Genomic DNA, 18,919 nt, shown 5'->3' on the forward strand with positions numbered 1-18,919 from the left:
AAAACAGAGAATATCATAATGTCCTCTGTATCACTCCATGGTGCATCCTCATCTTGTGTTCATATATCATACACAAACAGAATGCTGGGGATTATTAGGAAAGGAATGGAGAATAAAACAGAGAATATCATAATGTCTCTGTATCACTCCATGGTGCATCCTCATCTTGTGTTCATATATCATACACAAACAGAATGCTGGGGATTATTAGGAAAGGAATGGAGAATAAAACAGAGAATATCATAATGCCTCTGTATCACTCCATGGTGCATACCTCATCTTGTGTTCATATATCATACACAAACAGAATGCTGGGGATTATTAGGAAAGGAATGGAGAATAAAACAGAGAATATCATAATGTCTCTGTATCACTCCATGGTGTATCCTCATCTTGTGTTCATATATCATACACAAACAGAATGCTGGGGATTATTAGGAAGGAATGGAGAATAAAACAGAGAATATCATAATGCCTCTGTATCACTCCATGGTGCATCCTCATCTTGTGTTCATATATCATACACAAACAGAATGCTGGGGATTATTAGGAAAGGAAGGGAGAATAAAACAGAGAATATCATAATGCCTCTGTATCACTCCATGGTGCATCCTCATCTTGTGTTCATATATCATACACAAACAGAATGCTGGGGATTATTAGGAAAGGAATGGAGAATAAAACAGAGAATATCATAATGTCTCTGTATCACTCCATGGTGCATCCTCATCTTGTGTTCATATATCATACACAAACAGATTGCTGGGGATTATTAGGAAAGGAATGGAGAATAAAACAGAGAATATCATAATGCCTCTGTATCACTCCATGGTGCCTCCTCATCTTGTGTTCATATATCATACACAAACAGAATGCTGGGGATTATTAGGAAAGGAATGGAGAATAAAACAGAGAATATCATAATGTCTCTGTATCACTCCATGGTGCCTCCTCATCTTGTGTTCATATATCATACACAAACAGAATGCTGGGGATTATTAGGAAAGGAATGGAGAATAAAACAGAGAATATCCTAATGCCTCTGTATTGCTCTATGGTGCATCCTCATCTTGTGTTCATATATCATACACAAACAGAATGCTGGGGATTATTAGGAAAGGAATGGAGAATAAAACAGAGAATATCATAATGCCTCTGTATCACTCCATGGTGCATCCTCATCTTGTGTTCATATATCATACACAAACAGAATGCTGGGGATTATTAGGAAAGGAATGGAGAATAAAACAGAGAATATCGTAATGCCTCTGTATCACTCCATGGTGCCTCCTCATCTTGTGTTCATATATCATACACAAACAGAATGCTGGGGATTATTAGGAAAGAAATAGAGAATAAAACAGAGAATATCATAATGCCTCTGTATCACTCCATGGTGCATCCTCATCTTGTGTTCATATATCATACACAAACAGAATGCTGGGGATTATTAGGAAAGGAATGGAGAATAAAACAGAGAATATCAGTAATGCCTCTGTATCACTCCATGGTGCATCCTCATCTTGTGTTCATATATCATACACAAACAGAATGCTGGGGATTATTAGGAAAGGAATGGAGAATAAAACAGAGAATATCATAATGCCTCTGTATCACTTCATGGTGCATCCTCATCTTGTGTTCATATATCATACACAAACAGAATGCTGGGGATTATTAGGAAAGGAATGGAGAATAAAACAGAGAATATCATAATGTCTCTGTATCACTCCATGGTGCATCCTCATCTTGTGTTCATATATCATACACAAACAGAATGCTGGGGATTATTAGGAAAGGAATGGAGAATAAAACAGAGAATATCATAATGCCTCTGTATCACTTCATGGTGCATCCTCATCTTGTGTTCATATATCATACACAAACAGAATGCTGGGGATTATTAGGAAAGGAATGGAGAATAAAACAGAGAATATCATAATGTCTCTGTATCACTCCATGGTGTGACCTCATCTTGTGTTCATATATCATACACAAACAGAATGCCGGGGATTATTAGGAAAGGAAAGGAGAATAAGAGAGAATATCATAATGCCTCTGTATCACTCCATGGTGCGATCCTCATCTTGTGTTCATATATCATACACAAACAGAATGCTGGGGATTATTAGGAAAGAAATGGAGAATAAAACAGAGAATATCCTAATGCCTCTGTATCACTCCATGGTGCATCCTCATCTTGTGTTCATATATCATACACAAACAGAATGCTGGGGATTATTAGGAAAGGAATGGAGAATAAAACAGAGAATATCATAATGCCTCTGTATCACTCCATGGTGCATCCTCATCTTGTGTTCATATATCATACACAAACAGAATGCTGGGGATTATTAGGAAAGGAATGGAGAATAAAACAGAGAATATCATAATGTCTCTGTATCGCTCCATGGTGCATCCTCATCTTGTGTTCATATATCATACACAAACAGAATGCTGGGGATTATTAGGAAAGGAATGGAGAATAAAACAGAGAATATCATAATGTCTCTGTATCACTCCATGGTGCATCCTCATCTTGTGTTCATATATCATACACAAACAGAATGCTGGGGATTATTAGGAAAGGAATGGAGAATAAAACAGAGAATATCATAATGTCTCTGTATCACTCCATGGTGCATCCTCATCTTGTGTTCATATATCATACACAAACAGAATGCTGGGGATTATTAGGAAAGGAATGGAGAATAAAACAGAGAATATCATAATGTCTCTGTATCACTCCATGGTGCATCCTCATCTTGTGTTCATATATCATACACAAACAGAATGCTGGGGATTATTAGGAGAGGAATGGAGAATAAAACAGAGAATATCATAATGTCTCTGTATCACTCCATGGTGCATCCTCATCTTGTGTTCATATATCATACACAAACAGAATGCTGGGGATTATTAGGAAAGGAATGGAGAATAAAACAGAGAATATCATAATGTCTCTGTATCACTCCATGGTGCATCCTCATCTTGTGTTCATATATCATACACAAACAGAATGCTGGGGATTATTAGGAAAGGAATGGAGAATAAAACAGAGAATATCATAATGTCTCTGTATCACTCCATGGTGCATCCTCATCTTGTGTTCATATATCATACACAAACAGAATGCTGGGGATTATTAGGAAAGGAATGGAGAATAAAACAGAGAATATCATAATGCCTCTGTATCACTCCATGGTGCATCCTCATCTTGTGTTCATATATCATACACAAACAGAATGCTGGGGATTATTAGGAAAGGAATGGAGAATAAAACAGAGAATATCATAATGCCTCTGTATCACTCCATGGTGCATCCTCATCTTGTGTTCATATATCATACACACACAGAAGGCTGGGGATTATTAGGAAAGGAATGGAGAATAAAACAGAGAATATCATAATGTCTCTGTATCACTCCATGGTGCATCCTCATCTTGTGTTCATATATCATACACAAACAGAGTGCTGGGGATTATTAGGAAAGGAATGGAGAATAAAATAGAGAATATCATAATGCCTCTGTATCACTCCATGGTGCATCCTCATCTTGTGTTCATATATCATACACAAACAGAATGCTAAGGATTATTAGGAAAGGAATGGAGAATAAAACAGAGAATATCATAATGCCTCTGTATCACTCCATGGTGCATCCTCATCTTGTGTTCATATATCATACACAAACAGAGTGCTGGGGATTATTAGGAAAGGAATGGAGAATAAAACAGAGAATATCATAATGCCTCTGTATCCTCCATGGTGCATCCTCATCTTGTGTTCATATATCATACACAAACAGAATGCTGGGGATTATTAGGAAAGGAATGGAGAATAAAACAGAGAATATCATAATGCCTCTGTTTCACTCCATGGTGCATCCTCATCTTGTGTTCATATATCATACACAAACAGAATGCTGGGGATTATTAGGAAAGGAATGGAGAATAAAACAGAGAATATCATAATGCCTCTGTATCACTCCATGGTGCATCCTCATCTTGTGTTCATATATCATACACAAACAGAATGCTGGGGATTATTAGGAAAGGAATGGAGAATAAAACAGAGAATATCATAATGTCTCTGTATCACTCCATGGTGCATCCTCATCTTGTGTTCATATATCATACACAAACAGAGTGCTGGGGATTATTAGGAAAGGAATGGAGAATAAAACAGAGAATATCATAATGCCTCTGTATCACTCCATGGTGCATCCTCATCTTGTGTTCATATATCATACACAAACAGAATGCTGGGGATTATTAGGAAAGGAATGGAGAATAAAACAGAGAATATCATAATGTCTCTGTATCACTCCATGGTGCATCCTCATCTTGTGTTCATATATCATACACAAACAGAATGCTGGGGATTATTAGGAAAGGAATGGAGAATAAAACAGAGAATATCATAATGCCTCTGTATCACTCCATGGTGCCTCCTCATCTTGTGTTCATATATCATACACAAACAGAATGCTGGGGATTATTAGGAAAGGAATGGAGAATAAAACAGAGAATATCATAATGCCTCTGTATCACTCCATGGTGCCTCCTCATCTTGTGTTCATATATCATACACAAACAGAATGCTGGGGATTATTAGGAAAGGAATGGAGAATAAAACAGAGAATATCATAATGCCTCTGTATCACTCCATGGTGCAACATCATCTTGAGTACTGTGTATAGTTCTGATCTCAAAAAAGATACAGCATAATTAGAAAAGATACAGAGAAGGGCGACCAAAATGATAAAGGGGATGGCACAGCTCCCCTATTAGGAAAGACTAAAGAGGTTAGGTTAGCTGCTTATTCTTGGGATAAGCAGCTTGGAATCTCTCTACCCCTTGGGATCCTCCAGGCTCTCGTGGCCTGGATTGGTTACAGTTAAAACAGGACACTGAGCTTGATGGACCCTTGGTCTGACCCAATATGACAAGTCTTATGTTCTTATGACCTTATGTGTCCTTGTGTTTTGCCATATCCACAGAGTGAATTTGTAACAGAAGCCCAGGGACTGGAGAAGCCATAATCAGGTTTGTGAGGACAGAGATGGATCCGTGAGCAGGTACGGGAGTGCGCAGATTCCCTGCCGATCAAGATGCTCCACTACTATCACAAGGCATTTTGTGAACACTCTTGAGGCCACCAACAGGCTGAAGGGGAGCACCATGTACTGGTAGTGCGTGTCCTTCAAGCTTCTCATGGACAGGATGTGTAAGAATGCGCGCCTCAGTATCTCTGAGATCCAGCACACACCACCAGCCAGTCCTTGGCTGAATTAAAGTTCATCCTGAACCTCTCCTGGAGCAGCAGCCTGTCCAGCCTTCACCGGCTCAGTGTAGGCCTTAATTCCCTGATTTCTTGGGGACTGCTAAATCCTGAGAGGGTGTGGCTTATAGCGCTCTCTGGAGGAGGAGAGGCTCCACCTCCAATTGTAATTAGGCAGACAGATGAGTCAGTGCTGAAGACTGAAATATTTTGGGTCAGAGGAAGGCAAGAGAAAAATAAACAGTAGCCATACTCCACAACCTTGAGGATCCAATGGTCATGGCTGATTCGAAGGACTGACCTCTTCCAGGCACTAGGGATGGTGGGGAGGCCGGTCCCAGGGATGTTGGTGGGGAGGCCGGTCTCAGTTTGGATGAGTGAGTGGACAGAAGTGGGAGTGAGTGTTAGGGGTGAGTGAGTGATGCTTGGATGAGTGAGTGGACAGAAGTGGGAGTGAGTGTGAGGGGTGAGTGAGCGATTCTTGGAGGAGTGAGTGGACAGAAGTGGGTATCAGTGTGTGGGGTGAGTGAATGAGCGATGCTTGGATAAGTGAGTGGACAGAAGTGGGAATCAGTGTGAGGGGTGAGTGAGTGGACAGAAGTGGGAATCAGTGTGTGGGGTGAGTGAGCAATGCTTGGATGAGTGAGTGGACAGAAGTGGGTATCAAAGTGAGGGGTGAGTGATCGATGCTTGGATGAGTGAATGGACAGAAGTGGGAATCAGTGTGTGGGGTGAGTGAGCGATGCTTGGATGAGTGAGTGGACAGAAGTGGGTATCAGTGTGAGGGGTGAGTGAGTGATGCTTGGATGGGTGAGTGGACAGAAGTGGGAATCAGTGTGTGGGGTGAGTGAGCGATGCTTGGATGAGTGAGTGGACAGAAGTGGGAGTGAGAGTGAGGGGTGAGTGAGAGATGCTTGGATGAGTGAGTGGACAGAAGTGGGTATCAGTGTGTGGGGTGAGTGAATGAGCGATGCTTAGATGAGTGAGTGGACAGAAGTGGGAGTGAGTGTGAGGGGTGAGTGAGCGATGCTTGGATGAGTGAGTGGACAGAAGTGGGAGTGAGTGTGAGGGGTGAGTGAGCGATGCTTGGATGAGTGAGTGGACAGAAGTGGGAGTGAGTGTGAGGGGTGAGTGAGCGATGCTTGGATGAGTGAGTGGACAGAAGTGGGAGTGAGTGTGTGGGGTGAGTGAGTGGACAGAAGTGGGTATCAGTGTGGGGTGAGTGAGCGATGCTTGGATGAGTGAGTGGGCAGAAGTGGGAGTGAGTGTGTGGGGTGAGTGAGAGATGCTTGGATGAGTGAGTGGGCAGAAGTGGGTATCAGTGTGTGGGGTGAGTGAATGAGCGATGCTTAGATGAGTGAGTGGACAGAAGTGGGAGTGAGTGTGAGGGGTGAGTGAGCGATGCTTGGATGAGTGAGTGGACAGAAGTGGGAGTGAGTGTGAGGGGTGAGTGAGCGATGCTTGGATGAGTGAGTGGACAGAAGTGGGAGTGAGTGTGTGGGGTGAGTGAGAGATGCTTGGATGAGTGAGTGGACAGAAGTGGGTATCAGTGTGTGGGGTGAGTGAATGAGCGATGCTTAGATGAGTGAGTGGACAGAAGTGGGAGTGAGTGTGAGGGGTGAGTGAGCGATGCTTGGATGAGTGAGTGGACAGAAGTGGGAGTGAGTGTGAGGGGTGAGTGAGCGATGCTTGGATGAGTGAGTGGACAGAAGTGGGTATCAGTGTGAGGGGTGAGTGAGTGATGCTTGGATGGGTGAGTGGACAGAAGTGGGAATCAGTGTGTGGGGTGAGTGAGCGATGCTTGGATGAGTGAGTGGAAAGAAGTGGGAGTGAGAGTGAGGGGTGAGTGAGAGATGCTTGGATGAGTGAGTGGACAGAAGTGGGTATCAGTGTGTGGGGTGAGTGAATGAGCGATGCTTAGATGAGTGAGTGGACAGAAGTGGGAGTGAGTGTGAGGGGTGAGTGAGCGATGCTTGGATGAGTGAGTGGACAGAAGTGGGAGTGAGTGTGAGGGGTGAGTGAGCGATGCTTGGATGAGTGAGTGGACAGAAGTGGGAGTGAGTGTGTGGGGTGAGTGAGGCGCTGTGTTTGACAGCCCTCAGTTTGGGCAGTGTTGCATTGCTGCTGAGTGTTGCATTCTCTGTTTCTGTAGCTCAAGCTTTTTCTCACTTTTGTATGACAATGTCCCAGGTCTCCCTCCTGTTTGGGGGCCCAGTCATCCTCCATTGTTTACTACTCCCCACAAGAATGAATTTACTTTTTTGCATTAAGTTGTAGTTGCCTTATGTTTTCTAGGCCGTCTGGAGTGCGCTCCCTGTGGCAGATCTTTGTGTGCTCAGCAGAAAGCTTTTCCTTACTGCGCCCCGGTCTGATGCCTGAGAAACTGCCCTGTACTCAGAGAGAGAGAGAGAGCAGCGGTTACCACTGCTCCCCGCTGCCCGCTGCTAATCCACTTTACCAGCTTAGGACCCCTCCCAGGGTTAGCAGCTCAGCCTATTTATCCGCAGAACGGGGCCAAACAGAGCCTAAGGTCATCAGGGAGGCACCTTCAGGTCATCAAGCAGCGCACAGGCCTCCAGCACTTCCTGGTAGAATCGGGAACGCAGTCCTCTCCCAAACAGGATGTTCTCCCTGACGCTGGCAAACTGGATCCACGGCTCCTGAACCACCAGGCCAAAGCCCTGTTCCAGGCCCACGACACGGACACGGCCATCTTTCCTGCAGAAGGACAGAGCAGAGGAGGATGTGACCCCGTTCCCCACAGCCCCGCACTCTGCTTTCCTTCCTCCTGCTCCTCAGTCAGAAGCAGGGCTGGCATCTCGTGCCAGGAGCGAGATTCTCCTCCTTCCCACTTACCCATCCCTGCAGCAGCAGCAGCACTCCTCAATCTGACCCATAGGTGTCACCCTCGAGTAACAACCACAACTACCTCCCCCACTCACCAGCCGAGCTGAGCTGTGAAGACTCAACCTGGGACCTCTCACACCCCTTCCCCATCCCCTCCCCACACCCCCTCTCCCCCTCCATTCTCCACACCCCTTCCCCATCCATCTCCATTCTGCATCCCCTCCCCATCCCTTCCCACATCCCCCTCTCCCTTCTCCACACCCCTTCCCCATCCCCTCCCCCATCCCCTCCCAACACCCCCTCTCCCTCACCATCCTCCACACCCCTTCCCCATACCTCTCATTTCTGCAACCCCTCCCCATCCCTCGCCATTCCCCATTCCCCATTCCCCTACCCCCCTTTCCCTCCCTGTCACCATTCTCCACACCCATCTCCCTCTCCATTCTTCACTCTCCCCATTCTTTACAACCCCTCTCCCTCCCCATTTCCCATACCCTCCCCATTCCTTGCCATTTGCCATTCCCCATTCTCTCTCCCTTCTTCACACCCTCTCCTCCATTCTCCACAGCCCTTCTTCTCTCTCTCCCTCTCCATTCCCTAAAACCCCCACATCTCACTCCATTCCCCGAACTTTCCCTCACCATTCTCTACTGCCCCTCTCTTTCATCATTCTTCACATCCTCTTCATCCCTCTCCATTTTCCCTCTCTCTATACATATATATACTTCAAACATCCCTCTCTTACATTCTCTACACCAATCCATCTCTCTCTCCATTCCCATAGCATCCATCCATCTCTCTCTCCATTCCCATAGCATCCATCCATCTCTCTCTACATTCCCATAGCATTCATCCATCTCTCTCTCCATTCCCATAGCATCCAATCATCTCTCTCTCCATTCCCATAGCATCCATCCATCTCTCTCTACATTCCCATAGCATCCATCCATCTCTCTCTACATTCCCATAGCATTCATCCATCTCTCTCTACATTCCCATAGCATCCATCCATCTCTCTCTCCATTCCCATAGCATCCATCCATCTCTCTCTACATTCCCATAGCATCCATCCATCTCTCTCTACATTCCCATAGCATTCATCCATCTCTCTCTACATTCCCATAGCATTCATCCATCTCTCTCTACATTCCCATAGCATTCATCCATCTCTCTCTACATTCCCATAGCATTCATCCATCTCTCTCTACATTCCCATAGCATTCATCCATCTCTCTCTACATTCCCATAGCATTCATCCATCTCTCTCTACATTCCCATAGCATTCATCCATCTCTCTCTACATTCACCCCCTATCATTTTTCATCTCTTTTGCTTTACATTTTCATTCCCCCTTTCCCTGACCTGCCATGTGATCAGACCTCTTCTCATGACCCTAAGTTGAGATCACACACCTCTCAGATGGTCCTGTCACAGGACTACTCCTCTCATGCATAGCCCTGACTACAGACCACCCACACCCTCACGAATGGCCCTGATTTGCAGAAGGGCATCTTCCTGGACTTTACCGGTTAAGTTCTCCTGTGATGGCTGCAAGCAGAGAGCTCTTCCCACAGCCGACTTTCCCAACAACTCCCAGCAATGTCCCCTGAAATAAAAAATATTTTTTAATGTGAGTACAGGAATGAACCAAAGAGCCCCTGAGTGAATAGATAAGAAAATTATGTGAATGAATCAGGAGAGTCCATAGCTGAGTGAATAAGTGATGCTTAGATAAGTGAATGGACAGAAGTGGAAGTCAGTGCTTGTGCTGAATGAGTGAGCGATGCTTGGATACGTGAATCGACAGAAAGGGGAGTCAGAGTGTGGAGTGAGTGAGTGAAGAATTCTTAAATAAGTGAATGGACAAAAGAGTACATTCATACTTGGAGGCATGAGTGAGTAAACGATGCTTGGATAAGTGAGTGGACAGAAGTGGGTATCAGTGTGTGGACTGAGTGAGAGATGCTAGGATGAGTGAGTGGACAGAAGTGGGAATCAGTGTGTGGACTGAGTGAGAGATACTTGGATGAGTGAGTGGACAGAAGTGGGAATCAGTGTGTGGACTGAGTGAGCGATGCTTGGATGAGTGAGTGGACAGAAGTGGGTATCAGTGTGTGGGGTGAGAGGGTAGACAGAAGTGGAAGTCAGTGTGTGGGGTGAGTGAGTGGACAGAAGTGGGAATCAGTGTGTGGGGTGAGTGAGTGATGCTTGGATGAGTGAGTGGACAGAAGTGGGAATCAGTGTGTGGGGTGAGTGAGCAATGCTTGGATGAGTGAGTGGACAGAAGTGGGAATCAGTGTGTGGGGTGAGTGAGCAATGCTTGGATGAGTGAGTGGACAGAAGTGGGAATCAGTGTGTGGGGTGAGTGAGCAATGCTTGGATGAGTGAGTGGACAGAAGTGGGAATCAGTGTGTGGGGTGAGTGAGTGATGCTTGGATGAGTGAGAGGACAGAAGTGGGAATCAGTGTGTGGGGTGAGTGAGTGATACTTGGATGAGTGAGTGGACAGAAGTGTGAATCAGTGTGTGGGGTGAGTGAGCGATGCTTGGATGAGTGAGTGGACAGAAGTGGGAGTCAGTGTGTGGGGTGAGTGAGCGATGCTTGGATGAGTGAGCGGACAGAAGTGGGTATCAGTGTGAGGGGTGAGTGAGTGGACAGAAGTGGGAATCAGTGTGTGGGTGAGTGAATGGACAGAAGTGGGAATCAGTGTGTGGGTGAGTGAGCGATGCTTGGATGAGTGAGTGGACAGAAGTGTGAATCAGTGTGTGGGTGAGTGAGCAGACAGAAGTGGGAATCAGTGTGAGGGTGAGTGAGCGATGCTTGGATGAGTGAGTGGACAGAAGTGTGAATCAGTGTGTGGGTGAGTGAGCAGACAGAAGTGGGAATCAGTGTGTGGGTGAGTGAGCGATGCTTGGATGAGTGAGTGGACAGAAGTGTGAATCAGTGTGTGGGTGAGTGAGCAGACAGAAGTGGGAATCAGTGTGTTGGTGAGTGAGCGATGCTTGGATGAGTGAGTGGACAGAAGTGGGAATCAGTGTGTGGGTGAGTGAGCGATGCTTGGATGAGTGAGTGGAGAGAACTGTGAATCAGTGTGTGTGGGCTGAGTGAATGAGCGGGTGAGTGACCAGGCTTGCTGTCTCTCCCATGGAGATGTCTCTGCTGAGTATCTCTCCATGACCTCCCTTATTTACTTCTGATTCTGGTCCTCACCTTCTTCACTGCCAGATGGTGGATGCAGGTCTCCAGGGACCCCCTCTGTTCTGGCTCCTCTCTGGACAGAGGATGGTCAGTGCTATCGCTGCAGAGAGGCAACCAGGAGAACGTGGACTGGTTCAGTTCCAGCACCGTGTCTGGATCAGAGGCGGCAGCTGAGAGAGCAGAAGAGAATCAGGAAGCAGATCCAGAGAGGTCGCATTACATTTGGCACTGGCTCCTCACCAAGCAGCTCCACTACAGTGAGTGAGTGAGTGAGTGAGCGTGCAAGAGTGCATGCATGCTTGCGCGTGTGCGTGTGCTTACAGCCACCTCTGGAGAGCACAGACTCAGAGCCTAAGGGAAAAGGTCACAGACAAATGCTTTTGAACAGAGTGCACATGACCGGCTGCTTATACTTGTGAGAAAGAGAGATGTAATTATATCTCAGCAGGGAAACAGCACAGAGGCTGCTGCTCCCTTTATAGATTAAGATTTCTTGAAGCAGAAGCAAGGGCAGGAGTTCACTTTCTCAGACACCTCACTAAACCTGTCGGTCTGTAAAGTTGCCGCCAGCCTCTGTGGCATTTTAGCTGTTGCAGATGGACACAGCTCTCCCTCTGGGAGTATTCTCACCCCAGGGTCCAGCTCTCAGAAAAGTATCTTCCACATTCAGCCCACTTTCATGCTTTCCCAAATAACCTTCCCCACCTCCTCTCAAGTTTTGATTTGATTAAAGAGCCTCCCCTTCAAATTGCCTTTTCCTTCATGTACTTGACCTTCAGTGTCCCTGTGGGGTCTCCTCACACGGTACTCGGTCATTCCTATTTACCAGAAATGAATACATACATACCACCGCTGTAATAGCCGTCCAAGTCCTGGTCCGAGAGCTCAAGGAACCGCTGGATCCGATCCACAGACACTTTGGCTTGCAGTATTTGGGTCACCATCCAGGGGAACATATTGAGGGGAAAGATGAGCATCCCAATCAAGGCTAAGGCCGTGAAGACCTGAGGCAGAAGACAGGAGAGGGAGTGAACATGCAGCCAGGCAGAGAGGAAGCACAGGAGACACAGGCAGGGGAGCGGGACATGCTGTGATATTCAGTCATTTATAAAATCTCCATCATCCACTGACCTGTCCAGGCGTGTCCGGCATTGAGACAAGTGCTAGAGACCCCCAAGGAGAGCAGAAAGTAAAGACAGGGTCAGTGCGTGTCTAACGCAGCTGCTCTCACCTGCTAAACAAGAAACACATCAACTCCACAGGGCATGATCATGTCACCCAGCAAAACAGGGCTCACTTTGCAAGATGAAACTTGGATCTTGGGATGGTTCCTTCACTTCTGAAGTGAGGGAGCTGTGGCCATGAGGGAAGGTGAGGAGGGGGAGAGATGAAGGTGGGCGGTAGGAAGAATCCTTGGAGACTAAGGAGGAAGCGTAGGGGGGAGGTGGTTTTAAGATGAGGGAAGCAACAGAGGGAGGGAGGTGACTGGGATGGGGAAAAAAACAAGGAAGTAGCTGGCTGTGGCAGTAGAGGTGAGATTTCGGAGGAGCCGGGGTGGGGGAGAAAGATGGAGGAGGGAGCATGTTGTGATGGGGTGAGGAAGTAGCCTTGATGGTAGAAGAAGAGATGAGGTTGACGTATAAACAAAGCTGCATATGATGGCTGGATTGCTTGCTCCTTCGCCTTGTTCTAGGGAGGTACCAGCACCTGCATTTTCCTCCAAGTTTATCATAAAAATGGTAGTTTTTCTATAGGTATTTGGATCATACAGGCTGGCTGGTTACCCTCCTTCATGTCGTAGATTTTCCAGAGCAGCATTCGATGGCTGACACTGTCATAGGCTGCTGAGACATTGACAGAAGCAACAGTAATTATTTGGCATTTCTCAGAGCTATCCTCAGTGAACATCTGGCCTATACATGAGGAAGTGGAAGGAATAGATGAGGGATAGCGGTGACTGTGTGAGGGGGAGCTAAGAAAGGTCTTTACTGAGGTATGGGAAACAGATGAGTGAAGGAGATAACTATGATAGAGGAGGAGGCAGGATGAGGAAGGCACTTGCCTGTAATGGTGCTGTGAGGAGAGAAGAGAGGGAGAACTGGCTGTGGTGGTGAGGGAGAGGGGATAGGGTGAGATGTAGCTGTGATGGTGTGGTACAGAGATGAGGCAGACAGCTGACTGCAGTGATGGGGAGGAAAGATAAGGGAGGGAGCTGGAGATGGTGAGAGAGAGAGGATGAGGGAGGGAGATGGATACGGCAGTGAAAGAGGAGGGATGAAAGAGGGGGCTGGAGATGGTGAGAGAAAGGATGAGAGAGGGAACTGGAGATGGTGAGAGAGGAGGGATGAGGGAGGGAGCTGGTGAGAGAGGAGGGATGAGAGAGGGAGCTGGAGATGGTGAGAGAGGAGGGATGAGGGAGGGAGCTGGAGATGGTGAGAGAGGAGGGATGAGGGAGGGAGCTGGAGATGGTGAGAGAGGAGGGATGAGGGAGGTGGCTGGAGATGGTGAGAGAGGAGGGATGAGGGAGGGAGCTGGACATGGTGAGAGAGGAGGGATGAGGGAGGGAGCTGGACATGGTGAGAGAGGAGGGATGAGGGAGGTGGGAGGTGGCTGGAGATGGTGAGAGAGGAGGGATGAGGGAGGTGAGAGGTGGCTGGAGATGATGAGAGAGGAGAGATGAGGGAGGGAGCTGGAGATGGTGAAAGAAAGGATGAGAGAGGGAACTGGAGATGGTGAGAGAGGAGGGATGAGGGAGGGAGCTGGAGATGGTGAGAGAAAGGATGAGAGAGGGAGCTGGAGATGGTGAGAGAGGAGGGATGAGGGAGGGAGCTGGAGATGGTGAGAGAGGAGGGATGAGGGAGGGAGCTGGAGATGGTGAGAGAAGAGGGATGAGGGAGGTGGGAGGTGGCTGGAGATGGTGAGAGAGGAGAGATGAGGGAGGGAGCTGGAGATGGTGAAAGAAAGGATGAGAGAGGGAACTGGAGATGGTGAGAGAGGAGGGATGAGGGAGGGAGCTGGAGATGGTGAAAGAAAGGATGAGAGAGGGAACTGGAGATGGTGAGAGAGGAGGGATGAGGGAGGGAGCTGGAGATGGTGAGAGAGGAGGGATGAGGGAGGGAGCTGGAGATGGTGAGAGAGGAGGGATGAGGGAGGGAGCTGGAGATGGTGAGAGAGGAGGGATGAGGGAGGGAGCTGGAGATGGTGAGAGAGGAGGGATGAGAGAGGGAGCTGGAGATGGTGAGAGAGGAGGGATAAGAGAGGGACCTGGACACATGGTGAGAGGGGAGGGATGAGGGAGGGGGCTGGATATGGTGAAAGAGAAGGTATGAGGGAGGGGGCTGGAGATGGTGAGAAGGACCTGGACACATGGTGAGAGGGGAGAGAGCTAGCAATGAGGGAGGGAGCTGGTTGTGGTGATGGGACAGAACTGACCATGATCAGAAAGAGGGAACGGATGAGAACTGACCTTGGCTGCAGTGAGTTGGTGCCCCAGCAGGACGTAGGTCATGAAGGTGAGAATAGAGATGAGCACAGGCAGAGCATCCCACAGGTAATCACAGGCAGCATCCAGATAGCAGATTATCTTCAGCATCCTCAGCTCCTTCTCCCGCTCATGGCTCACCCTGGACATGAAGTGCTTCTCCCAGGTGTAGAACTTGATAACCCGCATGCCCCGCAGGATCTCTGTCAGCAGCTAGGGATGGTGGGAAGTCAAGCTTTCAGCTCTTTTCTATTTTTCTCAAAGTCTCCCTTTTGAAATTAAATGCTAGAGCAGTAGATTTACTTAACGTCCTCCCTTCAGTCATTAAGTCAAATTTGATTGCATTATGATCATTGCTGCCGAGTGACCACACTGCCATTACCTCTCACACCAAATCTCGCATTCCACTAAGAGTTAGGTCTAAAACAACCCCCTCTCTTATCAGTTACCAGACCAGACCCTAAGAAGAGTGCCCTGACAAGTCACATAAGAATCCACACAGGGGAGAGGCCATTCTCATGTAGTGAATGTAATAAAAGATTCACTGAAAAGGGTGCCCTCACAAAACACATGAGAATCCACACAGGGGAGCGACCATTCTCATGTACTGAATGTAATAAAAGCTTCCCTAAGAAGAGTGCCCTCACACATCACATGAGAATCCACACAGGTGAGGGACTATTCTCGTGTAGTGAATGTAATAAAAGCTTCACTGAGAAGGGTGCCCTCATAAGTCACATGAGAATCCACACAGGGGAGCGACCATTCTCATGTAGTGAATGTAATAAAAGCTTCACTGAGAAGGGTGCCCTCACAAGTCACATGAAAATCCACACAGGGGAGCTACCATTCTCATGTACTGAATGTAGTAAAAGCTTCACTGTGAAGTGTGCCCTCATAAAACACATGAGAATCCATACAGGGGAGCGACCATTCTCATGTACTGAATGTAATAAAAGCTTCCCTGTGAAGAGTGCCCTCACAAGTCACATGAGAATCCACACAGGTGAGGGACCATTCTCATGTAGTGAATGTAATAAAAGATTCACTGAGAAGCGTGCCCTCACAAATCACATGAGAATCCACACAGGGGAGCGACCATTCTCATGTAGTGAATGTAATAAAAGATTCACTGAGAAGGGTGCCCTCACACATCACATGAGAATCCACACAGGGGAGCGACCATTCTCATGTAGTGAATGTAATAAAAGCTTCACTGAGAAGGGTGCCCTCACAAGACACACGAGAATCCACACAGGGGAGCGACTATTCTCATAGAAATATAGAAATGACGGCAAAAAAAGACCAAATAGCCCTTCCAATCTGCCCAGCAAGCTCTCACACTTATTTTCCCATACTTATCTGTTTCACCAACTGCCAACTTGAGGGCCCTTGGTAACTGCTTGATTCCAATTTCCTGCCACCCCCTGCCATTGATGCAGAGAGTAATGTTGGAGTTGCATGAGTACCTTTTATGCAGAGAGTAATGTTGGAGTTGCAACAGTACTGTTGATGCAGAGAGTAATGTTGGATTTGCATCAGCCAACATAGTCAACTGATCTCCAACTACACCTTGGTTATCCATTCTATTGTTTTACATATGTAAATTAATAACCTATCCTTTCTCTTCCTTCTCATCCAAGTTCTTATCACCCTGTTATATGTAACTGCCTTTTCAGCACCTTGTTATAGTTATGTTTACTATGCACCCCTGTTTTATGTGAACCAGCATGATGTGACTGCTGTCTCGAATGCCGGTATATAAAAATTTGAAATAAATAAATAAATTTGAAATAAGATGCTCCATGTAGCAATGATTTATTGCATCCGGGAACTTTACCTCCTAGAAAGATTCTACTGAGCATTTAGTCTCTTGTATGATCTTTATCCTGTTGGACTCTATACCCTCCCGGACATAAAGTGCCACACCCCCACCAAGTTGATCCTCCCTATCATTGCGATATAATTTGTACCCTGATATAGCACTGTCCCATTGGTTATCCTCCTTCCACCAAGTCTCTGTGATGCAAATTATGTCAATCTCATCATTTGCTGCTATACACTCTACCTCTCCCATCTTCTGGTATTGGCATATAGACATTTCAAGGTATGTTTTTTTATTTGTATATACAACTTTCCTAGCAACTAACAATGATAATTTGGAATCTTTTAACTAATTCTGTTCCTTACTTGTAAGCACTTGGACTACTTTTCTCATTACACTGGTAAAGTTTTTTTTCCTTCAGGCTTTTTGGTGTTACAAATAGATTTTTTTTATGCTGATCACAGATATTACTTCGAAATTTGTATATCACGTAAGATTTTTTTTAGAAATGGCCAATTTTGTGTTACAATAATTGTGAAATTTTAAAACATAATCTCATGTACATATATTTTCTTGCTGGACAGTAGTTTTTATGATTTTTAAATTCATGTTGTATTTTTAAAATACACCAAGAATGAACAGGCAAATGTTTCCACGCATAAGTGACACCAAGATAAAAGAAGGTGTTTTCGTTGGCCCACAAATCCGAGCTGTGATGAAGGACAGCCACTTTGAAGGTCTTCTGCAAGATGCAGAACGTGTTGCATGGACAGCCTTCAAGAACGTCGTTTGTAACTTTCTAGGCAACTATAAGGCAGCAGACTATGTCGAACAGGCTGAAAATCTGCTTCAGGCATACAAATTGATGAAGTGCAACGTCATTGAAGATACGTTTTCTTCATTCCCATTTGGACTTCTTCCCAGACAACCTTGGCGCTGTGAGTGACGAACATGGTGAAAGGTTTCATCAAGACATTGTCAAAATGGAGAAATGGTATCAAGGCAAGTGGAAACCCTCCATGCTGGGTGACTATTGTTGGACGCCGCAAAGCATCGGACAGTGATCACAAACGAAAATCTGTGGCAAAACATTTTTAGTTTTGTTTTCTGGTGCCAACATTGCCATTATAGCTTATGCCACTACAGACACGTAACAATGCTTGATGATTATCACACTTTTCTGGCAAACGGTACGTGATACAGACATAATAAATGCATATTTGTGTTCAGCTTGTTAAAATCTACTTGTTTCACCGAAGGTTGTGGAAGAAACAAAATGTTCCCAGAAATTTGTTTGCCAGTGTTCCTTCTTGTGTCAGAGATTAGACGAGCAGCTAAATTCAATAACAATTGTAAAGGTTGCAAAGTAGAGAATGGCAAATCCATACACAACCGTTACAGTAATCAATCACAGGAAAGATGACTGCTTGTACAATCAATCGGAAATCAGAAGCAACTAATAAATGTTTTCAACCTGCAATAACTCGAAACTTTAAAAAAAACAGACTTAATTACAGCTTTAATTTGAAGCTTGAAAGACAAATGGGAATCAATCAGTAATCCTAAGCTTTCAATTGAATCAGAAATATTGAAGGAACAATTTCCTATAGAAATTGCTGGATAAGTCTTCAAAGAAAAAGACTGTTTAATTACCAAAAATTCCATTTTCAACATGTTCAAGGACAATTTATTGTGGTGTAACCAAGACTGAATCGAAGATAGACAAATCTGTAAATGTTCCATCATCTCCTTCGACATTTGACGCAGACAAATGAAAATCGGCGTAGATTTTGTTGCCGTCACAAGTAGTGGCAAGAAATTTAGCAATGGGAGCTAAATAAATATTGAACAGGACTGCCGATAAGGGGGGGGGAACATTGTGGCCAGCCAGTTGGTCTTTAAGTCAGTCCAACAGGCCCTGCCAAAACATAGCTCTCTATAAGTCTTTGCTTTTGTTTGTTTCTTGTCACTAATAAAAAAATGTATGAAAGATTTTGCCAGAGTCCAGCCTGAATCGGTTTTCCAGCTACCTCAAGACCGCTCATGGTGCCACAAGAAACTATAAAGTTTGATACTTTCTAGGCGTGTGCCTAGTCAGCTACAGGATGCAGAGCAGAGCCAGGATGCCGGGCTGCAGGGGAGTGCACGACACCACACCGGGGCCAGGGCAGAGAGGTACTGAGGGCTGCCGCATGCAACACCCATCATTCACATTCAAGCATACTTTCCCCTTAAAGTCCCTCTGCAATTGAATGGAACTGGTCCCTACCCCTGAGCGTCACTTCC

At 45.9% G+C, this 18,919-nt stretch overlaps 1 protein-coding gene across 5 annotated transcripts in view; it reads right to left on the reverse strand.

Annotated features, from left to right (window-relative positions):
* Positions 1–18,919, reverse strand: part of LOC115086663 (multidrug resistance-associated protein 7-like) — a 174,801-nt gene that overhangs the window by 107,256 nt on the left and 48,626 nt on the right. For 4 of the 5 annotated variants that reach the window (XM_029592829.1, XM_029592827.1, XM_029592828.1 and 1 more), the window contains exons 4-8: positions 14,794–15,021; positions 12,173–12,331; positions 11,340–11,498; positions 9,657–9,736; positions 7,830–8,001 (exon numbers count right to left, since the gene is read on the reverse strand). In XM_029592829.1, the coding sequence (XP_029448689.1) occupies positions 7,830–8,001; positions 9,657–9,736; positions 11,340–11,498; positions 12,173–12,331; positions 14,794–15,021 (798 nt within the window). The remainder of the gene's footprint in view (positions 1–7,829; positions 8,002–9,656; positions 9,737–11,339; positions 11,499–12,172; positions 12,332–14,793; positions 15,022–18,919) is intronic. The other variant, XM_029592826.1, reaches the window with a different exon arrangement.

Source organism: Rhinatrema bivittatum, chromosome 3, assembly GCF_901001135.1.
Source record: "Rhinatrema bivittatum chromosome 3, aRhiBiv1.1, whole genome shotgun sequence".
Taxonomy (NCBI): domain Eukaryota; kingdom Metazoa; phylum Chordata; class Amphibia; order Gymnophiona; family Rhinatrematidae; genus Rhinatrema; species Rhinatrema bivittatum.